At 38.9% G+C, this 26,449-nt stretch overlaps 1 protein-coding gene and 1 long non-coding RNA gene across 11 annotated transcripts in view; one reads left to right on the top strand and one right to left on the bottom strand.

Annotated features, from left to right (window-relative positions):
* The window catches only part of kcnip4 (potassium voltage-gated channel interacting protein 4), a 497,181-nt gene that overhangs the window by 245,013 nt on the left and 225,719 nt on the right, over positions 1-26,449 (top strand). Inside the window, exon 1 of one of the 9 annotated variants that reach the window (XM_062982159.1) lies at positions 23,109-23,431. The exons of 6 other annotated variants lie outside the window; for them this stretch is intronic. In XM_062982159.1, coding sequence (XP_062838229.1) covers positions 23,401-23,431 — 31 coding nt within the window. In that variant the 5' untranslated portion in view covers positions 23,109-23,400. Of the gene's footprint in view, positions 1-23,108; positions 23,432-23,464; positions 23,898-24,341; positions 25,177-26,449 lie in introns of those variants that run through there. 2 more of the 9 variants (XM_062982155.1, XM_062982161.1) reach the window with 2 other exon arrangements.
* LOC134299400 (uncharacterized) lies at positions 7,041-25,657 on the bottom strand. Of its 2 annotated transcripts, XR_010006600.1 has the most exons (3): positions 25,257-25,657; positions 15,842-15,980; positions 7,041-15,447 (listed from the first exon to the last, which is right to left on the bottom strand). It is a non-coding gene; the product is annotated as an uncharacterized LOC134299400 (long non-coding RNA). The 2 variants fall into 2 exon arrangements; XR_010006599.1 differs by having other exon boundaries at positions 7,041-15,980.

The raw sequence follows: 26,449 nt of genomic DNA, 5'->3' as shown, positions 1-26,449 counted from the left end.
TGTCCTACAACAGTTTCACCTCACTTCAGGGTGGGACCCATCAGATCCCATCAGTTGACATAGATCTACTTCCAGCAGGTCTCTGTCCCTGAAGTGAGGTGAGGCTGTTGTAAGAGGCAGCATTGAGAACATAGGATGCTCCTTGTGTTTCTTTGAAAAGGATGGGGGAAAGTCAGGTGGTGACGCTTCCTCCTGATGGGATGAGGTAAGAGGCGTAGATCTGTTCTTTATGCATGTTTAGAGAGGGAAACACTTGTTAGCTTGCCCAATGATCAGGAATTCTGGGAGTTGAAATCCCAAACACCTGAAGGACCAAAGATTGAACACCGCTGGTGCTGCGTTATATCATAGTTTCCTACTTTTACACATTGCAGATAAGAGGGTGGTAAACATAGAGCTTCAATCTCCTTATCTTATGCATTGCTATTCAACAATATTCTTACTGACAGGAGTCAGGATCATCTGCATGAGGTTCCTGGCCTACTTTATAAACATTGACTCTAGTACAATAGGGGATAAACTGTAAGCCTAGAGGTGTTGTTGGACTGTACTTCTCAGCAGTTTTAGGCAGCATAACCAGTGATTGGAAAATGGAAGGAAAAAAAAAGAAGGACCAACCAAGGGCAAGATGGATGGATTGTATCCTTGAAGTGACTGGCTTGACCTTGAAGGAGCTGGGGTTGATCATGGCTGACAGGGAGATCCGGTGTGGGCTGGTCCATGCGGTCATGAAGAGTCGGAAGCGACTGAACGAATAAACAACAACAAAACCAGTGATTAGGAACAGGAGTTGCAGTTCTAGAGCATCTGAAGGGTCACATGCTACCATCCCTGTTCTAGTGCACAAATGATCTGCTTTACATCCTGGAGTAAGCAGACACTTCCATTAATAACAAACCAAAACTGTGGTTAATAAATACGTAGTACATGAAAGTCTGAGGGGATATCCTGGTCTGAGTGAATGCCGTATTCCTTTTGTTTTATTGGAACTGATATGGGAAATGGTACAACAGTCTCAATTGTACCTTTGCAGAAGATTTCTGCTTGTGGTCAAGGTCAATCCAAGGTCAGTTCTATACAATTTGTTTTTAATAAGCACCCCTGGCCCTGTGGACACCCACAATATGTTAGTCTCACACTGGGGTCAAGCTCTTAGGAAATCTTGGTGAATTTACACTGCGTCTTTCCCCTTGGAAGGCAATGGACACCCTGTGATCACTGTTAATAGGACTTCTTTCCTCCCTCCATGTGCATCATTCATCCCTTCATTTGAACCAGCTGAGGCTACTCTATAAATAGTGTGAAATGCTGGACCATTTTCATGGTTTACTGACATAAACCTGAAGCAGAACAAGGAGTGAAGGAATTGGTGCCCTCATCATTGCTGGGGTTACCATGGAGCCCAGTATCCTTTGGAAAACCTCTCTCTTGCCTAATTTGCTCACTGTGCTCTAATAGCAATGGATAAAATGTATTTCTCAGTGTGAAACCTATTAGCCCGCATCATTTCAAGGGGCAGACTGGATTTAAATAGCTTTGCATAGCCAATAAAAGTAGGCAGGTGCATGCCAGCAGCCTCCTAATTGAAAAAAAAAAGTGACGTGTAAGTATAAACGCTCTCCTAACTGTTTGCATAAATCTGAATGCATTTGCATAGCTCTGGAAGCAGCGAATGAAGGGAATGTGAAACTAAGAGAATGAATGAAGCAAAGGTTCAGAAATCAATACCATCATCCTTTTTTCACACATGATTTGCTCTATTATACACCTAGCCCTAGCTACATTGTCCACCCTATTACCATATAAACTAGTCCGCTTTCCCCCACTACATTTGAGACTTACCACATGCAAATACCTCCTTCGTTCTGCTCTGTGTTTTTCTATAAAGTATTCCAAATTGCTACAGGTGAGCTTCAAGGCATTTTTTATATATCATCTGCAGACTTGTCTTGCTGCAAAAGGAGTGTATGAATTCGAATGTTTGCTTCTACCCTTTGTTTCTGGTTGAATATTTGTCCGGTTATAGGCATAATTTACCATTGAAGGTGAATGTGCAATGTAGAACCTGTTAATTTTCTATCTCTTTCATGGTTTGAGAACCCAGAATTTTAGCAGAAGACTACAGGCAAAAAAAAACCCCAACAACCCCTGTTTGTCATTGTTATCTCCTGGGAAGTGTTCTAGAGGGAGAGAATGACGTCTGTATGTCCAATGATACAGTGCTTGGATATTTTTAGTGCATTTTAGGTTGTTCTAATGGGTTTTTTTTTCTTTTTAGGTAACTTACAACTTTTAAAATGTTTTTTTCTTCATTGGGAAATAAGTCTAAATGATCAAAATAAAACTAAAATACACAGTATGTTGAAGAATAAGTGATAGGTATATGCAAATCTAAGTAGTTGATTAATTAACAGAAATTCGAATATATAAATTAAAATGGCTTTAACTATATTACAGCAGGTAGAAATGAAATATCAATTATAGCTTTGCTTGCTGTCAAATCACATACTCAGGTTATGAGTATCATTCTTGACCTTGAGAAGCAGCCACAAATTATCAATAATTCATGGAAGATATTAGAGGCAATATAATTTATGAACAAACATCTTTGTTCTTGTGCAATTTTCCTCTTTCAAAGGCTTTATATTCTTCCTGTTGCTTCTCAACACATCTTTAATTCAAGAGGTTTGTTTAGAAAACTCCACAATTTTCTTTCACTCTTTCAACAGGCAAATTGGCAATGATGCCCATCTACCCCCCCTCCACAAAACACTTGACTCTTATCTGTTATCAAGTCCAAATGTGTAGAAAAACTTCTGCCTTCAGATTTAGTAAGTCTATATGTAAAACCTCACTTCTGTTTTCCCACTTAACTGAATGACATCAACTTTGAGTAAACTTCTAAAGATACGGTAAGATGTAAATGTCTTTATACATATTACAACACAATATTGTAACAAGGTAGTTAATTTTTGCATTGGGAAGCAACAGTTTTGTGAAATAAACTGGATTGATTAAGGTTGGGGCCTTAAATATGAACAACCCTCTCATATTAAAAAATAAATTGATGGCCACAGAATCTTTCTTGCGGAGAAGATCAAGGACTTTATCATACGAAAGAAGCAAACTGTCATTGAAACAGGGCAATCGCCATTGCTGGTCCACCTACTTTCTATGACATCTCTCCACTGTTGATGGACAAAATCAATGAAGAGCTGCCACATTCCCATCATCTACACAGTGCAGAGTCTGTACTGTTTCTTTGCTGGCAAGTCGTCACTGAAGGGATATCAAAGGTTGGGATTCCCCATTTCTCCTACTTTTCCCCTCATCTTTGCTATTCCCAAGGAAGTATTTTTTATTTTGATATTATTTCATTTTTATTAACCATATCTGCAATTGCAAAATTGCTTTAGAAATGTATTTTTTAAATGATAAGAGTGTTGGAAGTGCAGAACACCAGGGTTATAAACTTATTTGCAAGTACAACTGCAGAACCATGGATCAGTGAATCAGCATAGTTGCATGATTGGAGAAACCAATATGTTGCCAGTATCAAAAAGACATGGTATTTTCTTGAGCATTGCTAATGCTATTTTCTAACAAAATTACATTTTGTTTTAGTGGTGAATACATTCAAAATTAAAACTTTAAAAAATTCAAATCTTGAGTATTTTATATCGGGTATTTTTTATTGTGTCAGAAGCTACTTGAGAACATACTGCAAGTTGCTTCTAGTGTGAGAGACTCTGCCGTCAACAAAGACATTGCCCAGGGGATGGCTGGATGTATTACCATCCTGCTGGGAGGCTTCTCTCAGACAGCAGCCCACTCCATCTTGCAGATTGAAACCTTCAACCTTCAGGGTAACAGTTCAGCTGGCTCAAGGGTTTAACCCACTGTGCCACCACGGACCCGTATCGGGTACTGAAAGGGGACTTTTATAGCTTCTTTCAATATAATAATAATAATAATAATAATAATAATAATAATAATAATAATAATAATAATACCTTTATTTTTATACCCTGCCCCATCTCCCCGAAGGGACTCGGGGCGGCATTACATGGGGCATGGCCCGATAAAACAAACAAATAACAGTAACAAAGCAATAAAACAATTATCCCAGTAAAAACATCAACATCAATAAAAACAATCATTAAAATCAACAAGCAGGATACAGTGTTAAAAACAGGGGACTAATTTGTAGATCCCAGGCAAAGTGCAGAGTGTTACGAAATGGGAAAAGGAGATTTCACAGTTGAATGGACAATAAAGTGCGGTATAAAATGGCAAGACAACAACAATGGGACTATTATGGAATGGACAGATAGATCAATCCAGCAACAACTAAACATCGAAGGCCTTTTGGAAGAGCCAGGTTTTTAAGCTCTTCCGGAAGGAGAGGAGGGTAGGGGATAAAATATAAAAACAATATCTTATTTGTAACAGTCCAAAGCTGGAACAATCATCTAGAGCAGTGGTTCTCAACTTAGGGTCCCCAGATGTTTTTGGCCTTCAACTCCCAGAAATCCTAACAACTGATAAACTAGCTGGGATTTCTGGGAGTTGTAGCTCAAAAACATCTGGGGAACCCCAGGCTGAGAATCACTGATCTAGAGAGTCAGGGTTCTTCTGAGGCCCCTTTCACACAGCTGAATAAAATCCCACATTTTCTACTTTGAAGTGGAATATGTGGCAGTGTGGACTCAGATAACCCAGTTCAAAGCAGATATTGTGGGATTTTTCTGCCTTGATATTCTGGGTTATATGTCTGTGTGGAAGGACCCTGACTGGAAACTCGAATGTATCCAATATGCATGTTTAGAGAGGGATTTAATCATGCAATTCTGCAAGGCAACATCAATAGCATTTGATGTAGACATGTCATATTTCATAAATATGTCATTTAGACCATATAAGGGTTAAATTAACCTTCTATCCTACTGCTTTAAGTTCAAGGCATATGTGAACAACACATTTTTCTTTTTTATGAAAGTGGTATGCTTTTCCAGCATATGTGGTAATATAGAATGTTAATGTAAAGTTGACTCTTGTTTTCCAGGCAAATGATTATCATTATGCCAATCAGCGAAAATAGAAGTTACCTGTTCCCATGTGCTTTGTTTACTATGGTAATCCTCATTAAAAAGCATTTTTCTCAATTAACCAAGGAGAGATGGTCATGAAAAGGAAAGCATGTAAATTTTCTTTTTTAAAAATATAATTTTTATTGGTAGTTTTTGAATACAAATTTAAAAATGGGGAGAATTACAGTGGGGAGAGGGAAAGGAATAGGTAGGGAAGTGGGTGGGTTGAGGGAGGGTGCATACGGGTAGGGAAAAAGGGATAGGGAGGGGAAGAGGGTCTATGTGGTGATTTGATTTGTTAGTGGTGGAATGTGATCTCATGGTGGTGCCTGTGATAAGATGTAGAGAGTGCTTGGAAGCTCTAGGAGGGAGGGACTTCTCTTCGTTGGGTGTCGTTAGTTGTAGATACTTGCACTTTCCATGTCTCCTATTCCTTGCATTGCTTTTTCAGTCTGTGACCATCTTGTTTTTGTATATTCCTCAAGGGCTGACCAGTCTGTTTCTTGTATTGGTTTTCCCTGATGTTTCTTCATCAGAAACGTCAGCCTATCCATATTCTTTATTTCCCATACCTTCGACAGCCATTGGTCTGCTGTTGGTATCTGGTTTGATCTCCATATTCTTGCAAAGACTATTCTGGCTCCTATGACCAGGTAGTTTAGGATCTTTTCCTCATTTTTATCTAGTTTCATATTTGTTAGGCCCAATAGGTATAATTCCGGTCTCATTTGGAGTTTCTTTTTCATTATCTTCACACATTCTTCGTGAAAGCATGTAAATTTTCTTTCAGAATAGCATGAAAAAATTATGTCTCTACTTTTTGAAAAAATGTAAATATCCCTGTAAGGCATTTTATCAAATGTCTTTGATGTTAGATGAAAATAAAGTTCTATTCTTTTTGTGAATTCTTCATCACTTCTGATATTATTTATTCTAGAGTAATAATCTAGTACTCTTTGAAACACAGTACTAAAACTGACAGTATGTAAAAATGCATAGAGTTTAAGAAAATCAATGGATTTTAGAGTTGTGAAATATCTTAGAAATTATTTCATCCAGACCACTACTCAAGGTGAGATCTTCAGTCCATAACAACTACACCTATCCCTTCTGCCTAACTACACCTATTGCTTCTTGGCATGCTTTCTAGAATGTACCAATGTAGTGCTAAGAGACTGGGGGAGAAATCCCCCCCGCCCGGTCTCTTAGTGCTACATTGGTATGTTCCAGGAAGCATGCCGAGGGGCCTAATGGCAGCCCAATAAGTTTTTATTTTAATTTAAAGGTTTCGGGGGGGGGGCTTTGGTGAGGGGATGGATTCCCTCTTCACTATTCCGGGCCCATGGGGTCTGAAGAAACAAATTCGGCTGTGCAGACTGACCCCACAGTAGTCCCAGGAATACCATGGGATCAGTCCCCACAGGGCTCATACTCCATTAGACTTGGGTCTTTTGGGGTTTTCTTGCTTGTCTCAAATTAATTCAATTTTACCAGAGATGTCATTTGGATGCCCTGGTAAAACTGCAGGAGCTCCCGTGCTATGGGTCCTGTATGGATGAGCCCTGTGGCAACATCCCACACTCCTCTGGTGTGTGGGGCTTTGGGGAGGGCAATTTTATCCCATGGAAAGAAGAGTTTTGTAAAATGGTGTCCTATCTCCTTTAATATAAGGGGCTTTGGCATAACGCAAAACTACAGCTAATGAAAAATAAAAGCAAAGCTCAATATCACTTTTCTTTTGACAGGACTTTGTAGGAAGGAAGGAGTCCATGAGTCTTGTCCATGTAATATTACACCATTATTTATGTGATTTTCAAATCAAATCTATTTCCCAAGGTCCAAAATATAATCATGTCTCCCCCAATTCATTTCCAGCCTTTTCTGAGAACCCTCTTAAGGAAAGTATGTCAAAATAGCATTGTTGTTGATAATTGAAAGCCCATTCATTAATCAATTCTGGATGTGTTTATTCCATACACATGAACACAAGCCATTATGTTTAGGGGCTTGACCAAAATATATAAACTTTCTTCAGACATCATTATGGATTAAGATCGACAGTATACAAGCATATGTCAGGTATGGATCTATGATAAGGAGAAACACTCAAATCAGTATTCCATTAAATACACCATTGGAAACTTATGTGTAAGTTTTTTAATGGTGAACCTAGATAAATACATGACTTTTTCATAACTTCCTTCTTCCTTGTACTCGGTGTATTCCTTTGATCTTAAACTTTCAGGATGTGCACTAGGTATGCCTTTTCTTTCAATTTTTGCAGTATCTTGCATTACCATTTCGTATAAACAGTGGATGTCTCATAGTATATGACATTTCATGAATGTATGCTGTGTCTCATTCTGATCTTCTTGGAGGACCCTCATAAAGAAATCATGCCACACAGCTCTTATTTAGGTACAGCCAGTCCATGTATTTCATCAAGTAATATTATTATGTATGTATGCCAAATATTTACTGATGCTGTATTCAGCCATTTTCACCAAAGATAATTCCATCTAAAACCAGATGTTTGTTCACCATTGTGTGTTAGTGAGAACCAAATTGAACAGTTGGCCTTCTGTATCCATGGATTGAACCATCCATGGCTTGAAAATATTTCCCCTCAAAAATTGATTTTGCCATTTTATATAACAGGCTTCTTTTTAATACATTATTGTATGCAATACAAGTAGAGCATCCCACAGATTTTGATATCCAAGCTCCAGTGAATATCAAACATCTACTATATATGCAAAAGATATTGGATAGTTATGGTCTAGCAGTAGGGAATGCAAAAGCCATATTTATATGGACCAGTTAAATGTTGCAAGTAGAAAGAAACCTTGGGTTAGCTCTTCCATTTTCCTTCAGCTAGGATGTTAAGCAATTCTGGACGGGGAGAGAGAATGAGATAAGGAAAAGCAAAACCAGGACTTGATGTTGAAGCTTCAAAATTTGCTATTTGTAGTAATCTTGAAGTGGCATGCAGAATGTAGAAGGTGTTTGTTAGACTTAAGTTAACTTTGCTAGGAATGAGATAGACGTCAGATTGCACTGTGGGTTTTTGAGATAAACCACACAAGCTCTTCCTTTGTTCTGTTTTCAAAATATAATGTCTGACAATTCTTTGGGTCTGTCTCTAGCATTAAGTGGAACACAGGGTCCCCTGTGCGGCAGCTGAAATAGAAAAGAAACATGGTAGTTTTTACATTAAGAAACCTAGAGATTATCTTACGGTGGTAGGAATCAATAGAAGCCATGAAATGATACAACTCAATAGTAGCATGTATGTAAGTCATTACCCTTAAAGTTAAGTCCTGTCTTCAGGTAGAATGTAATATACATAGTGAAGTAGGATAAAAGTATGGTTCACTGTGAATGCTTGGAGTTAAAAATCAACAATGCTAACAAAGGGTACATTTAAATTATCAAATGTGCTTGAAGAAAAATAAAAGAAAATTGTGGATGTCCTTAGAAGAAGTAGTTATGGTCCTCCAGATGTTTTGGGGCCAACAACCCTATCCTTACCATTGAATAGGCTATCTAGAGCTGATGGGAGTTTCACTCCATATGTACCTTATGACCCATCCTGAAGAGAAGCTCAGAGATTAACTGTCTCAAAATGATATATGAACACAAATCATAGTGATCATTCTGTCTGACAGAAATAATAAAACTCAAATCATATTTGTATTGCCAGTCCATTTTAAAAGGGCATCCACATGATCTGGGCACACACAAGGGTTAGGTTCATTCATCTGAAGCATACATAGAGTTATTTTGCTAGCCACGTGAGCAAAAAGGGCAAGTGTATTTCATCAGCTATGTCTTTGTCTGTCCATTGGGAAATTTCAAGGTCAGATTGATGCTTATGTTTGTCTTCTTTGTGCATTCCAAGATCAACCAGTTTGTTCAATATACAAAACACACACACATACAAAAAAGAGATTAATAGCAAAGATAACAGCTACATTCAAAAGACTTCAAATGCTCCGCTTGGAACTCCTGATTAGTACAATTAAGCAGATTAAGAGTGATATTCTTTTTGAAATGTAAATAATGAAACTAAGCCCATGTAACAGCTAATATGCAAGTACAGAATTAATAGGAAAACAATAGAATGGGAGACTGAATGATACAGTAGGAGCAAAGCTAGGAAGGGGATCTCTCCCAACAAGAATGAAAGGATTCTGCTTGGTGCTTCCTTTCTTCTTGATACCTTTCTCTTCTTCTGCAGAAGGTTATTTTGTTTTCCAGCTGTTTGTTTAGCTCTTTAGCATTTGTCTCAAACTGTAATAGATAGTTACTACCCTTTAATACTTCCAAATGAAAAGTATATGGAGCAAAAATGAAGCTGAACTTTGACAAGTTCATGTCTCTGGTCCTTCCCATCCCCATGTGAAAATGCCGAGAGGGAGAATAGGGCATCCTTCCCTGCTTCATGCATTTGGTGGACCTTACAAAAAGGATCTCTTTGCATGTAGGGCCTTCAGTTCAACCAGCAACCACTTTCCATTTGGGATTCTTGAATGTGTATAGCTGCACATATGGAAATCATAGAGGTAAATGCAGAAGATACAGTTCCACATTTTCCCATGTATTCTGCAAAGGAGAGCCTGTTGAAATGTTTAGTAGGAGCTGAGGGGGATATCGTGTTTTGGAGTTTGTATAGGAATGGTCAGGGAGTACAGATGGTGAGATGGCTAGAAGTAAAGTATTTTTGGATGCAGCGTTGTGTTTTTGAACTTCATATGGATTGTTTGAGCTTTCTTGTAGGAGCAAAACTTTGTATCCAGTCTGATATTCCTTTTGCACACTTGAACGTAAACCAGATAGTAGAAAGTCTCTCTCTGGACTCTCCTCTCTAGCAGTGGTGCTACTATTTTTGGTTTCCTTGGAAAGTTATTATTTCTTGAAGATGTGGTGGACACATTGTAGTGTGTTCTGAAATCAGTGAGCCCATATATAATAATATATCATGTGTTTAATTATAACAATTAAAAATTTTAATTTTATGAAAGATCAGTACTCTAACTCCTCCCAGGGTGTGACTAATGAAGACTTGTTTTGCTGGACAGATTGAAGCTTGAAACTTAACTAATTTCTTCTTTAATGGTTACACTTTACTGGCTTCCTTCTGTATCCTCTATCTGGGTTGTCTTTCAGACAAGGTGACTTGGTATCCTCGTACCACCAAGAACTTGCCACAATTTATGATGATCCACGCAGTCATAGGCTTTAGAATAGTCAATAAAACAGAAATAGATGTTTTTCTGAAACTTCCTAGCTTCCTCCATTATCCAGCAGATATTGACAATTTGGTCTCTCATTCTTCTGCCTTTTCTAAACTCAGCCTGTATATCTGGCAACTCTCGCTCCATTCTTTGCTGGAGTTTACCTTGCAGGACCTTTAGCATTACTTTACCAGCATGTGAAATAAGTGCCACTGTACAAAAGTTTGAGCATTCTTTAGCGTTTCCCTTTTTTGGTATGGGGATATAAGTTTATTTTTTCCAATCTGATGGCCATTCTTGTGTTTTCAATATTTGCTGGCATATGGCTTGCATCACCTTGACAGTATCATCTTTCAAGATTTTAAACAGTTCAGCTGGAATCCTGTCGCCTCTTGCTGCCTTGTTATTAGCAATGCTTCTTAAGGCCCATTCAACCTCACTCCTCAAGATATGTGGTTCTAATTCACACACCACACTGTCACAACTATCCTCAATATTATTATCCTTCCTATCCTGTATATTCTCACCACCTTCTCTTGTCCCCTCTGCTTCTGTTAAGTCCTTGCCATCTTTGTTTTTGATCATACCCATTTTTGCCTGAAATTTACCTCAGATGTTTCTAAAATTTTGGAAGAGGTTTCTTGTCCTTTCTCTTCTATTGTCTTCTTCCACTTCCATGCATTGCTTCTTTAAAATAATTCCTTATTTCTTCTGGCTAACCTCTGGAATTGTACATTTAATTGGACATATCTTCCCCTATCATGGTTCCTTTTGCTTTCCTTCTTTCTTGGGCTACTTCCAGTGTCTCAGGAGACAACCATCTTGCCTTCTTGGGTTTTTTTCCCCCTTTGGGACATACTTTGTTGTCTAAGCAATGGTGCAAACCTCTGTCCATAGTTCTTCTGGGACTCTATTTATTAAATCTCATCCCTTAAATATATTCTTCACCTCTACTGCATATTCTGCTACATTGCTACAAACAACAATAAGTGAACAAAAATATCTCAAGTAGTATTCTTTCTCTCCATTCTTCAGACCCCACCCCTGCCTTCAAAACAAGGAAAATTACTAAAACTCCACTCCATATCTTTTGATGCCATTTCAGTGGCACATTTAATGATGTTTATGGATTAAAAGGTCCAAGTCCTTGAGTTCATGGAATTGTCTACCAATGCCCTAAATGTAATTAGCATGTGCATGTTAAAATCTGTTTCCTTTTAATTTACCCTCTTTTATTCCTTCAAAGTCGCTGTCATTTCCTGCAAAAAGTTAAAATAAAATAGAGAAACAGAGAGATATGAAAATAAAGCACATACTGTCCAAAGATTTTCTGTTTTAAATTCAAAATCCTTTAGCATTTCTGGATTAGAGAAAAAATTAAAACAAGACGAGTACAGATCTACAACTATTTGTTTCTTTTTGTCTTTAATCCTTTTCATCTAATCCTCTAAGTACATAGTTTAAGAGCAGTGATGGGAAGCTATAAATACTTGATATTCATAAAGCCATTGTGAGATTCTGAAACTTTCTTGTAGGATAAGTAAATCAGGGAATTATGTGACTATAGAACTTTGAATTCAAACTATTTATTAGCAATATGGTATTAAAACATACAGATGCTTTTCAAAATAAATCATACAATGATAATATATTACATCTCATAAGCTCATTCAAACTTTTGTTTAGATCTGGAGTGGGCAAAATATGGCTGATTGAAGCTCCCATGAATTCTATCCAACATCGGCAATGATGATGAATGATGGGAATTGCAATCCAACATGTTGCAGGCCACAAGTTAAACTAAAACCAACTCTAAAACTAACCTTCCCTGTGGTTTACTGACCACAGACTCAACTGTTTTTTAAAACATTCCCTCCTTTTTCTTCAAACGGCAGTTGACTCCACCCTCATTACTATGGCAACCTGCCTCAGAATGCTGAGCTGGTTACCATCCCCCACGCACTGGTGACTAATACTTACCCTTTTAAACATAGTTAAACCTGACTTTTAAAACGAAATTAAACATGACATCTATAAATCAAAATAAAAACACACTTCTTTACAGTGTGTCTCTGTAGTTTTGTCCCGTCAGCTTGATCTAAGGGATAAGACATCTCCTGCATCACAGATCTTTTGAGGAAAAGATTTAGCAGATGATAGCTCTATAAGCTGCTGCCTCAGGCCCCATCTGCTGTTTGAAACTGCATTATGTGGTCATTGTAGACTCATATAGTTCAGCTTAACTTCATTGAACTGCATTATATAAGTCTACACTGCCATATAATGCTACTTGAAACTGCATTATATGGTCTTGCTGATGGAGCCTCAGCCTCAGGAGCTTGGAAAATAGGAAGCAGCAAACATATTTTTGCGGGCATTTAGCAGGGAATTTTATAGGGGGCTTGTTCCATTGCATATACAGGATGCCAAACAGTGACAATTGTTACAGCGATGGTGCCATATTTATTTTCTTGCCAGATTTCTATGGGGCTATAACTGCAGGAAGAGCAAGCTGGTTGCCCTGCTGAAAGAGAAGGTACAAAAGCCTGTGTGTCTACACCTCAATTTTTGATGAAAAATAAAGGTTTTGTGGTGGGGGGAGGTTTAAAAAAAGGATGGAGCAGACTCCCTACCCTCTTGAAGGGTAAGACAGAGGAAATGAATCTACAAAGGGTAGTAATTCCCAAACACAGAAGAAAACTGCTTGGAAAAAAACTGCATACAGAAGCAAAGCTATGAAAGACCTTGTTACAAGTTTCGATTGACACAATAAATATCAAGCTTTCCTCTTGCTGAGATGTTATGAGGTGCAAGAACAGGGATAATAGCCTCACTTCTCTAAAGGCTTGGGGATTTCCAAAAAAGAAGGCCTAATATCAGTTCCCAGAGAAAGAAGAGACATGATTTGTAGTAAGTGATTCCCTGTTGAGAGGAACAGAAGCAGTAATGTGTAGGGAAGCTTTCTCCTAGGGGTGAAGATCCATGGTGTAATAGAGAGGCTGACAATATTCATCAAACCCTTTGACCATTACCCCTTCCCTCAGATATATGTTGGAACACATAATCCTATGAGATACGGTGAAATGCTAGTGGTGGACAGAGAGAAGACCAAACTGCCCAATACCTTATTTGCTTTTCTTTTCTCTCAAAAGGAAAAATAACTTTAATTGGTGAAAATAGAACAAATGATGCAATAAAGACCCTGTCGTCTGGAATAGGTAAAAGTGTAGAAAAGGAGTATCTAGCTACTTTAGATTAACCCAAGTCTCCAGGGCCACATAAACTGCATCTAAGAGTACTAAAGGCACTTGTAATCTTTGAGCTTCCACCGATAATTTTTGAGGATACTTGGAGAACAGCAGAGGTACTGGCAAATTGGAGAAGGGAAATATTGCCCATGTTTTCAAAAAGGGCAAAATACAGGATTATCAACCAGTTAGCTTGATGTCGATATTAAGAAAGATTCTAGAATAGTCATTCTCTGCACACTGTTAGTGTGTAGAAACTTCCTTGACTATTATGATCCAGCATAGGTTTCTCAAAATCAAGTCATCCCAGACTAATCTTTCCCTTTCATCTTCTTTTTTTGGTAGAATTGCAAACTTGGTAGATCAGGGGAGTGCAATGAATACAGTATATCTTAATTTTACTAAAATTTTTGGCAATATCCTCCATGATATTTTTAGCAGGCGAACTGTGGCTAAACAGTTTTGCTGATAGGTAATAATAATAATAATAATAATAATAATAATAATAATAATAATAAGCTCAATGGAGGCAACACCATCAAGGCCATAAACACCTGGGCCATACCTGTCATAAGATATACTGCTGGCATTATAAATTGGACACAGAACTGGACAATTTGGACAGAAAAACAAGAAAACTCATGGCCATTCATCATTCACTGCACCCTCGCAGTGATGTTGACCGGCTATATCTGCCTAGAAGATCAGGTGGCAGAGGACTCTTACAAGTAAAACAAGCAGTCAAAGAAGAAGAACATGCCCTGGCAGAATATGTAAAGCAAAGTGAAGAACCTGCTTTGATTGAAGTCAAAAATCAGAAACTCCTCAAAGCACAGAAGACAAAGAATCAGTACAAGAAAACCGCACTACAAACTAGAGCTGACAGCTGGCACAACAAAACATTGCATGGAAAGTTCCTTGACAAAATTGAAGGAAAAGCTGATAAGAAGACCTGGCTCTGGCTCACAAATGGGACACTGAAGAAGGAGACAGAAGGCCTGATCCTTGCAGCCCAGGAGCAAGCCATTGGAACAAATGCAATTAAGGCCAAGATCGAAAAATCAGCTGATGACCCAAAATGCAGACTGTGCAAGGAAACCGACGGAACCATTGATCATATCCTCAGCTGCTGTAAGAAAATCACACAGACAGACTACAAACAGAGGCACAACTATGTGGCCCAAATGATTCATTGGAACTTATGCCTCAAGTACCACCTTCCAGCAGCAAAGAACTGGTGGGATCACAAACCTGCAAAAGTATTGGAGAATGAGCACGCAAAGATACTGTGGGACTTCTGAATCCAGACTGACAAAGTTCTGGAACACAACACACCAGACATCACAGTTGTGGAAAAGAAAAAGGTTTGGATCATTGATGTCGCCATCCCAGGTGACAGTTGCATTGACGAAAAACAACAGGAAAAACTCAGCCGCTATCAGGACCTCAAGATTGAACTTCAAAGACTCTGGCAGAAACCAGTGCAGGTGGTCCCGGTGGTGATGGGCACATTGAGTGCCGTGCCAAAAGATCTCAGCCGGCATTTGGAAACAATAGACATTGACAAAATTACGATCTGCCAACTGCAAAAGGCCACCCTGCTGGGATCTGCGTGCATCATCCGAAAATACATCACAAAGTCCTAAACGCTTGGGAAGTGTTCGACTTGTGATTTTGTGATATGAAATCCAGCATAATAATAATAATAATAATAATAATAATAATAATAATAATAATAATAATAATAATAATTTTATTTCTTACCTGCCTCTCCTTGTGATTCACAAAGCCCCTGAAAACCTGCTTTGTCATGTATTTCTCAGCTGCCTGGAAGTGTCCCCAGTGGTTCCTTTTCATCCTGGAGAGAAGTGGCTAGAGGGGTGCATTGGGAGTTCTGTAATGAACCTGGTGTCATTTACCATCTTTATAAATGTCTTAAATTATAGAAGAGAAGGCACACTTACTAATTGGGATAGGTGAGGTTAGTGCATACTCCAGATTTCAAAAAGACTTTGACAGAGTAGAGAGTTGGGCCAAAACTAATAAAATGAATATCAACAGAAATAAATGCAGGGTACCAAAATTCAAGAGGATAAATGAAATACACAAATATAGGATAAGTGAAACATGGCTGGAAAGCAATAAATGTGAAAAGGATCTAGAGGACTTAGTAGTAACAAAACATGGTGAGATGATAGCAACAACAAGAAAAATAAGGCATGTTGTTTCAGAACTGTTTCTGGATAACTGGCACAGCCAGGATTACCCGTCTACTGGAAAGTCATCATCATAGTTGTCATCCACATTATCAGCAGTAGCAGCAACAGCAGCAGCATGTTCTCTTCCTCCTCTTCTTTAAAGTATTTGGTGAGTATTATTTTGAGTGTGAGGAAGGATTCTATAATCTGAGTATAGAAAAAAAAGAAAAAAAAGAAAATGATGTCAGTGAAGATTAATAGGACCAACTTCATAAAAGTAGAATCTGGAAAACTGTTTTTGGCTTAGAAAATTTATCGTGGTGGACATACTCTTCCCATCAATCAAAACAAATCTAGCAAAAGCATGAACAGATCTGGGACAGTCTGGATTTGGTCATTCCAAAAAGAGCTTGGAAAGTTTCCTCAGTTGTATTGTGACTTGCATTTATTGTTAAAAGCAGTGCTTGGAAATATGTTTAAAATAGCTGTAGAGCCCAGTTTAGGTGGTTCAGTACACCTTGGGGGAAGGTTGGGTTCGCAGAGTCTTTTTACACGATTTTCCAGGGCTTTGATTGTGCTTCCTTTTTGACTTGGGTGATGGTTGGAGTTTTTATGAAAGTATCTATTTCTGTGTGTAGGTTTTTTGTAAACTGTGTGGCCCAATTGTTGATTGGGTTTGCGAATGACTAGAACATCTAGAAATGGCAGTTTTCCTTCGTTTTCTTTTACTCATTATTTCCACAGCAGATCTGCTGCTTCTTGCATGGCTGTCAGCTCCTGTAATCTTTGTTTAGTCATCCTGCATTATGATCCTGTAACTGTGGAGTCTAGTAATGCGGGTTTCCCCATATCAAAGAAATGAGTACTAGATGGTGCAGAAATGAAGCTATCGTATGTGTTGTGATTGTTTGTGCATGAAGTATACATAGCACTGGTTATTGTTCTGATTTCCCTAGACACAGTGGCATAATTTAATATTTTAGCTGCCACTGCACCTCTATGAGTGATGATTTGATTAATGTTAAAGCACAATATGCCTTGATTTATGTGGTACTGCTTTTGAAATCTTTGCTATCCTATTAATACAAAGAAAAATGCTTTTCTCAAATGCTCCCCCTCCCCCACTTCTGAATGCATGAAAACATTGCAATTATTTCTTCAGTGTCACTGCGCAGGAGGAGGGAAACCATCACTTTGAACTCTAATTGTGAAATTTTGGTCTGAAGGCTTTTTTTGTGTACCATCAGCAACAGTTGTATTGAAGGTGACTCAGACAGTCTGTTTACAGTTTGCTTCCTGGTTCTATTCACATCACTGCCTAAGACAAATCTCCTTGAAAATATATTACTCCCTAAGAGAATAGATTTCAAAATAGTAGTTTAAATGGCACAGCTTTTCCTCAAGGACCCTGGGCAATTAGAGTTCTCGAAAAGTGGTGAGAATTCACTTGATGACCTCCTGCCAAATTTAGCAATCTGGAGACAAATAAAATATTGGGATGGGATTCTGGTAGAAAGTTAAGCCAGTAAGCCAAGATCTGCAACACAACTCATGCCAAAGAATCAAGCTCAAGTCAGAGGTTTTATGGGACTTAGTCTTACTTAGGCGATCCCTCATAGTTCGAGGATGATCGTCCTCCATTTCTTGGAAGTGATTTTTTTAATGTGTGGAGGTCGGTGCACAGCCGGTCAACACACAGTCTTCACAGATTGAGGTCCCAGCAGTGGTGTGATTAACACGAGAGTGGCTTCTCAGTCTGTTGCAGCCTTCTTCCGCCTTCATAGCCGTTGTAACATGTACCATGTTATCCTCCGCCTGCTCCACCATTGTGTTCTTTGGGTCTTTGGATTGTTCTTGGTCTGGATCCTCCCCTGTGACTACTCCTGGGAGTGTGTGACTCCTGTGGTTGTGCCCGCAGGTTCATTGGAACACACAAGCCCCCTCACCACATCAAGGTGACAATCCATCGAGGGGGACTTAGTAGCAAAGGAGGTTAACATAAGAATTTGCTATGGACCTTGCAGACAGGCAGTGCCAACTAGAGTTGTGTGCGGAACTGTTTCCTCCCATTTCATCCATTCTTTCATTGCTTTCATTACTTTTGGGAGCATATAACAGGAAGGCCCCTCCCCCTACAAAAATCAGCTTGACGTGAAAGCAAGTGGGAGCTGATCCTGTCTCCTCACCTGATTTTCGACATCACCATTTAATCTTTTTTATTAATCCCCCAGCAAACAAACAGAAAACCCTATTTCCATGAAAACTACTACCAGTTCCTCTCCTTTTCAGGAGGTCATTGTTCTTCCTTGCCTGGAAGTGGGAAGCCTCCTTAAAATGCCTTGAAAAAGTGTGTGGTTGCTGGCATACACATGTGCCAGCATGCAGCCAAGCGTCTCCTCTAGAGTAAGAAACAACTTTAAGAACTTGCTTGGAAAGAATGTGTGGCTACTGGCATGTGCACGTTCCCCCTAGAATAAAAAACAGTGTTAAGATTAGAACTTGCTTACTTCATTTAAATGCCTTCAAATGGAAAGAGTGTGTGGCTGCTGGCATGCACATGTCTCATCTAGAGTAAGAAACAACTTTAAGATTAGAACTTGCTTGCCTCCATTAGAAAGAAAGTGGATGTGGCGTACAGGCCCGGGAGAGAAAGCTGTTGGCTGTTTGGTTGTGCATTTAAGTAAATCAGATCAAATTTGCCAAATAGTCACTGTTGAATGTTTTTAGGTTGAATGTTTTTATGTTGAATGTTTTTATGTTGAATGTTTTTTTATATTGTGGAATGATATTTTAAATTGTAAGTCGCTCGGAGCACTCTGGTGGAGAGCGACTAATTAAGAAATAAAGTGAAGTGAAGTGAAGTGAAGTGAAGAAGAAAGCATAGTGCTTGCCTGTAGTTGAGCACCTCTCCTCTAGAGTAGAACAACTTAAATGCCTAACATGAGAGGAAGGGAAGCCTGGAAACCACCCCACTCCCATTATAGGCCAATAGAAAACGGCATCCCAGAACGAAAACAGATATCTGCCATCCCAATTTCGGGAGGCTCCAAAAAAAGATCATGGCCCCCACCGAAAGCCAGGACATGAAACGTATCCAGGCTCACCCCGAATGCACAACCCTAGTACTGACTTCATTCTGCAGATTAGACAGGGAACCCTATTTGAAATTCTGGAGGGATTCAGTGCCCAGCATGCACATGACTGAGCTAGACAGACCAGCACTCAGACTTACTTTTAAAAAGCTTCTTGTGTTTTGTACTGATGCCTATGGATACCTGCCAAAGTGCACACCAACCTCCCAGGATGTTGGTACTGAAGCATCGCAGAAAGTGGATGAGCAGCTCCATCATCTAATAAGCTGCCATATTGGCAAAGAACTGGGACAGACCTTGGACGTTACAAGTATATAAATTATTTTGTGGAAGGGCAATACACATGTAATGATGTTACATTTCAAATGTAATGAAATGGAATAAGCTACTTTATTATTGTGATGTGTTACCATATTTTCTTGTGTACAAGTCGATCAGATGTATAAGTTGAAAGCAAAATTATGGATTTTGGTTTGAACGGTGGGTAAATTAGGAGTCATTCCATGGAGAGGAGAAAGTGCCTGGACCACTCAGAGGGCCAGCTACCCATGACTGCCTCTATCATTTTCCCACTCTGGCATTCAAAAAGGCGGTTTGCCACTCTACTCAGAGAAGGATATGGTTCTTTTTGACAAAAGGTACAGTGTTAAGTTGTAGCCAAAAAAGAATCATCTGCTTCTTCAAATAGAATGGCAAAAGACAAGAACATCATCCATCCTAGGAGAATCTAAAAAAAAACTCATCCCTCCATAAGCTTACCATACCCTTACGACTACTGCCACCACTGTGGTGCAAGGGTGTGCAGGAGCATTCTGCAGCACTATACAGCCGAGCAAGGGCAGAAGACAGGAGCAGAATTCAAAACGATCTTGACAGACTAGAGAGATGGGCCAAAACTAACAAAATAAAGTTCAACAGAGACAAATGCAAGATACTCCACTTCGGCAGAAAAAATGCAATGCAGAGATACAGAATGGGGGACTCCTGGCTCGACAGCAGTACGTGTGAAAAAGATCTTGGAGTCCTCATGGACAACAAGTTAAACATGAGCCAACAATGTGATGCGGCTGTTTAAAAAGCCAATGGGATTCTGGCCTGTATAAATAGGGGTATAGCATCTAGATCCAGGGAAGTCATGCTACCCCTCTATTCTGCCTTGGTCAGGCCACACGTGAAATACTGTGTCCAATTCTGGGCACTGCAACTGAAGGGAGATGTTGACAACCTGGAAAGCGTCCAGAGGAGGGCAACTAAAATGATTAAGGGTCTGGAGAACAAGCCCTATGAGGAGCGGCTTAAAGAACTGGGCATGTTTAGCCTGCAGAAGAGACGGCTGAGAGGAGACATGATAGCCATGTACAAATATGTAAAGGGAAGTCATAGGGAGGAGGGAGCAAGCTTGTTTTCTGCTGCCCTGCAGACTAGGACACGGAACAATGGCTTCAAACTACAGGAAAGGAGATTCCACCTGAGCATCAGGAAGAACTTCCTCACTGTGAGAGCTGTTCGACAGTGGAACTCTCTCTCCCGGACTGTGGTGGAGGCTCCTTCTTTGGAGGCTTTTAAGCAGAGGCTGGATGGCCATCTGTCGGGGGTGCTTTGAATGCGATTTCCTGCTTCTTGGCAGGAGGTTGGACTGGATGGCTACTACTATTCTGTCTACTATTCTATTATTCTATGATTCTATGATTCTATGTATACTCCCTGTCTTGAAATGACAAGACAGGAAAAATCAGAAGAATGGTGCACTCATTTCAGCAGTGGGTTGGTGACAGAAGTAGTCTTCATTGCAACTTCTTCTATAGTAGAACAAAGAGTGGAAATTTACTTTTTCAAAGTTGTTCTCATTATGGTATCCAAAATGTAAATAATGGTCATTATTCAGTTTCATGCTTGCGTACCCAAACATTGTGTCATCAGTTGGGAGCCCCCCCCCCCGCCCCCCCCAGGACTAACTGCCACTCTTGGGCCAGAGTGAAGAAAGGGGGCCAGGAAGACAACATTCCACCATGTCTCCTGTGTCAATATAACAATGTAATAATATATAATGCTAATATTACGCTATATTAATAATTAAATATATTGTATATACATATAATATTGATAATAGTATTATAATGTAATACAATATATAATAATAATTCACTATTATAATTGTATATTATATATTACATGTAATATCTATATATATAAAAGGGTAATGAATTTTTGGCCTAGGACAAAACAACAAAACTACACATCCCAGAAACACTAAACTTGGCAGCACAACCCCTCATCCATGCCTCTACATTCATACAACACACACAAAAAAAAGAAATATAAAGTCCTAATTAGAGGGAGAGGAATAATTGTTTTTATCCAATTGCTGCCAGTTAGAAGGCTAAGCTCCTCCCACTTGGTCTCCTAGCAACCCACTCAGCCCAGGGCCACTTCAATCAGGCCTCTTCCACACTGCCTATAAAATACAGATTATCTGATTTCAACTGGATTATATGACAGTGTAGACTCAAGATGAGCACCAACCCCCAGAGTCAGACACGACTGGACTTAATGTCAGGGGAAAACCTTTACCCTTTACCTTAACTACCATCAATTCCTCAATACTTTATTTCCCATACCACCATACTTTGCCACAGCAACGCGTGGCCGGGCACAGCTAGTTACTAATAATATTGCAGTATACAGTACTATTTAATGCTTATATTTGCTATGCTAATAACATAATATATTATATGTACATATAACTTGTAAGCCGCCCTGAGGCCCCTTCTGGATGAGAAGAGTGGGATATAAATGTTGCAAATAAATAAATAAACACCCACCACCCCCTCCATTCCTTGTGTTGCTCCTTAGATTTTTGTTACTTTTTGTTTCTTGTGGGAAGAATTTTCGATTGATATGAACATGTCATAAAACATGCAAATCTCCATTCAAAATGCTTCAAAAAGATTTCCAAAGTGCTCTTTACAAGCAACTTTTAAAAATGGCTGTAAACATTTTTTGCACCAGTAAAGTGACTTCACTCTCATGAATTACATTATAGTTAGCTGCATTACTTGTAACCCATTAGTTCAAGGTTGTTTAAGGAAGTTACTAAACAGTGGTGCATTGAGGTGGATGCCACATGTTGCCCACCTTTGTTGTAGCTGATAAAATAGTGCTGCTAGAGTCCTTATTCCAAGATTTCCTAGAACCTTGTAGATCATAGAACTAATAGAGTTGGTCAGGACTGCAAAGCTTACCTAGATCAACCTCTTACTGGTGCAGGAAACCCATAGTTACAGCTATCCTTGGTAAATGGCTATCTTGCATTTAAAGAACCTCCAGGAAATGAAAGCTCACCATTTCTATTCCAGTGTTGAACAGGTCTTATTGCCAAGACATTTTGTAAATCTACAAACCTTGGACAGTCAAACTTCTTTATGGATCACAAGTGAAATCATTTTGTTTATTTTAAAGAATTCCTTGGATTTCCTACTGATTTCAGTAAGACTTGCTTTCTAGAAAGTTATCTTTAGGTTGTATAAATTTTATAATGCAGATGCATATAGCCTATGGCATTCTAGCAGGGCGTAACTATGACTCTGAACTGCATTTCAAGTAATGTTTTGGCTTGGAGCATTGCCTTCCGTTCCTGAGCTGGTAGAAATCAGTTTCATTGGAAACCACCTGAATATTGTGCTAAAATTAGGCAATTCTTCCCTGCTTCCCAGATTTCAGACAAGGTGCTTGAAAGGTGAAAACATTTTCTTCTCTGAAGTAGAGACCAGCATCCTCTGATAAGTTAAAAACCTGGCTCTTCCAAAAGGCCTTTGACGTTTAATTGTTGTTGGATTGATCTATCTGCCCATTCCAAAATAGCCCCATTCTTGATGTGTTGCCATTGTTATACTGCATTTTATTGTCCATTTCAACTGTGAAATTACCTTTCCCCATTTCGGCACATTCTGCACTTTGCCCGGGATTTATGATAGTCTCCAGTTTTTAACATTGTATACTTCATGTTGATTTTAATGATTGTTTTTTACTGATGTTGATGTTTTTATTGGGTTAATTGTGCTTTTGCTTTGTTATTGATATTTGATTGTTGTATCAGGCAAGGCCCCATGTATGCCGCCCCAAGTCCCTTCGGGGAGATGGGGCGGGGTATAAAAATAAAGTTGTTATTATTATTATTATTATTATTATTATTATTATTATTATTATTATTATTTACTAGTTGTAAAGCTATTATCTGAATTCCTCTTATTATCTTAGTTACTTATAACTTAGTATATTTTCACATGGGTTATCAAGTAACTTGATGAGAAGTTTACTACGTTTGCTTTCCAAGAAGGGAACGTCTAAGGATTTAATCTTCTGATTCTATACGTGTTCCCAGTCTTACTCTGAGGTTACATCTTTCTGTCCTTCAGTGTCCAGTGTAAGTCCACTCATTAGTTAGCTTCTGTTTCCCAGGCAACTGAATATCCACAACAATACTACACTGTGAGCTGTGCTGGTATACAAGGAAGGAAGGAGAAAAATATTTCCAGATGTGCAGCTTGATGCTTCTTATTCTACTAGGTATAGTTGCTGGATAGCCCCCTGGTAATCGGTACTTTTCTCCCCACATGTCTGTTGCTGTGTGTCATAGTGATAATGAGCGAGCGGATAATCCGGACAGGCCTGGAGTTGATCCAGCTGCCACTTCTGGCCTCTGTTAGTGTAGATCGAATGCATTCACACTCTCCGTCAGTCAGTCACCCAGTCTCTCTCTCTCTCTCTCTCTCTCTCTCTCTCTCTCTCTCTCTCTCTCTCTCTCTCTCTTCTATCCTCCCCCCCTTCCCTTGCTGCTGTAGATTTCTTAATGTAGTTTAATGGCTTTACAAAGAAAGCCAGGCAGACAAGTTCTTTCCTCGGCAATTGTGCCAGACCATGACCTAGCTCACCATGAACCTAGAAGGGCTTGAAATGATAGCTGTCTTGGTTATGATTGTCCTCTTTGTTAAAGTGTTGGAACAATTTGGGCTGATTGACTCGGGCTTTGAAGGTAAGAGAGTGACTTCTAAAATTACATTCCATTTCTCTTAATCGTGCTGTGAAGGGCATCTGTTAATGAGACTTTGAGGTTGCTACTTGAGTGGTCTTTAAAGTAATACACACACTGGGTGTGTTTCAGGGCAAACGTTACGAGTCAAAGTGATGCTTTCCTCTTCTATCTTATTGTGGCTGAACTGTGACAGTCTCTGAAAATATTCCCAGGCACTCTAGGGGAAGGGGATGTGGTGGGAAGAAATGTTTAGCAGATATTCTTGGTAATTGTATTTGTATTTGTATTGGGAGGGTGAATAGATATTAATTTTAAATTTTAAAACCATATCAATTGTGCTTTGATATGATGATAGAGCTTAAATCATGTGAGAATAAAAGCTGGGGCAGCTATACTATACAATCCTAATTCTATTTGTTATGTTCTGTTAAAAAAAAACTTTCAAAGTATTAAACTTGGTTGAGCAAACTTTCATTGATCATTCACTGGAGAGAGCCCTATATATCATAACTTCGGAGTACTTTATTGTTTTATTATAAGTGACCTATAGAACTTTGTGCCCCCTTTCCTCACGCTAGCCCATTTTTAATTTGGAAGACATGAAACAATCATTTCATTTTTAATTTCCACATAGTTATGCCATTTTGTCTGTTGTGATTCATGCCGGTAAAAGGTTTGATGGTTTTGCTTTGTTGAGTTACATTCTCTGCACCGTTACTGTAGTTTGCATACTGATTTTCTGCATACGATATAGAATGATTAATTGTTTTTTTCAAGTTTTTTTGAGGCACCAATCTGAAACGTAACTGGCATGCATTCAGAATATTCCATAAACATGCACTCTAGATGAGAACTCTGCACATGGCACCCAGAACTTGCTTTGTGACTAGATTAAGGTTTTAGAATCTGACCAAGAAAAATCAGCAAGATGTAAGTTTGCAGCTCTGGCATGGCTTAAATTAATCCTGTTTATATAACCCTTTAAAGAAATGTAATCTTTCCTACAATTCCTTGTACGTGAGAGAAAGTTCACAGGAGGCTGCATTTCCCTATTCTGTGCTGCACATTTAGGAAACACACACATAAGCAGCATTAATCAACTACAGCTTGCCAGACGATGATTCTTCCGCAAGCGCAGAGCCCAGCACATTTCTGTAAAGAAGATTATTTGGGAGGCTTATGTATCCATTAGAAAGGATGCATCCCATTCAATATATATAGTGGGGTGTTTACATTTGCAGAGATAGTCATAAGACCCATTTACTTTCTCAGAAGCATGGTGAGCTATGATAAATGTATTAATCTCTTTCAAACATGCTGTGTTGTTAGATGTTCGTATTTGTGAATAATTGTACTTACATTTCAGGGTTGGTTTCTGGATTGTCTGAACCGTTGCACTTCTCTTCCTAGTGTTTTCAGAGCAGTTTCTAAAAGTAGCTAGGTATCCATCAAGCAACAGACTGAGAAAGCACACTGACTTTGCAGGAAAGAATCCTCCGTGGTCTGCAAGTCTCTAGGCAGTTCGGCTGAATGTTCTTGTTTCTAGCCTTTGCTTGAATGTCTTTTCTCTCATCCTCATAACAACTCTTCTTGTTCAGGATGTCCACTTCAGAGAGAGTTTTGGAATTATGCTTTGCCAATGTCCCGGTAGAGAAATACAGAAGCCGTGAAAAAAAGTTGTGGGGGGTTCAGTGTGTTGAAATGTCATGGCAATATAGAATGTTTCACATTTAGTAATAACATTTACTGAAGAGATAGAAACCAAATAAGAATAAATGCAATGACTAGTCTTGATTTTGGAATTCCCAGTTTTATCCCCCCTTAATGATTTCAGTCTTTGCCATTGCTTCACTTTGTATTTAGGCAACTGGAAAATGAATGTGTGGAAAAATAATAACTATGTCTGCCTATTCTATATGTAAAACCTTTGCATACCAGTTGAAGTTTACTTCAAGGTGATGTACCCATTTGTAATTGAGCTTTATCTATATTCCAGTATATGAAAGTGAAAATATGTACAGTAGAGTCTTATCCAACATAAACAGGCCAGCAGAATGTTGGATAAGCAAAAATGTTGAATAATAAGGAGGGATTAAGGAAAAGCCTATTAAATGTCAAATTACATTATGATTTTAGAAATTAAGCACCAAAACATCATGTTTTATAACAAGTTTGCCACTTATTTGGGAGTGCGGCTGCACTTGTGTTGTTGTTGGGTGTGTTGGCCCACTGCATGTTGCTGCCTAGAGAAACAGTTGTGGATCCAAGCGGGAGGAAGACTGCGTTGGATAATACAGAATGTAAGATAAGCGAAGGTTGGATAAGCGAGACACTACTGTATATGTGTGTGTGTGTGTGTGTGTGTATGTATATGTATGTGTGTGTATGTATATATATACACCCTGTTTCCCCTAAAATAAGACATCCTCAGAAAATAAGACCTAGTAGAGGTTTTGCTGAATTGCTAAATATAAGGCCTCCCCCGAAAGTAAGACCTAGCAAAGTTTTTGTTTGGAAGCATGCCCGCCTAACAGAACACCAGAACATGCAGG

The sequence above is a fragment of the Anolis carolinensis genome, chromosome 5 (assembly GCF_035594765.1).
Source record: "Anolis carolinensis isolate JA03-04 chromosome 5, rAnoCar3.1.pri, whole genome shotgun sequence".
NCBI classification, from domain to species: domain Eukaryota; kingdom Metazoa; phylum Chordata; class Lepidosauria; order Squamata; family Dactyloidae; genus Anolis; species Anolis carolinensis.
The sequence above is the reverse complement of the archived record's forward strand: the minus strand, read 5'-3'. Positions and strand labels throughout refer to the sequence as shown.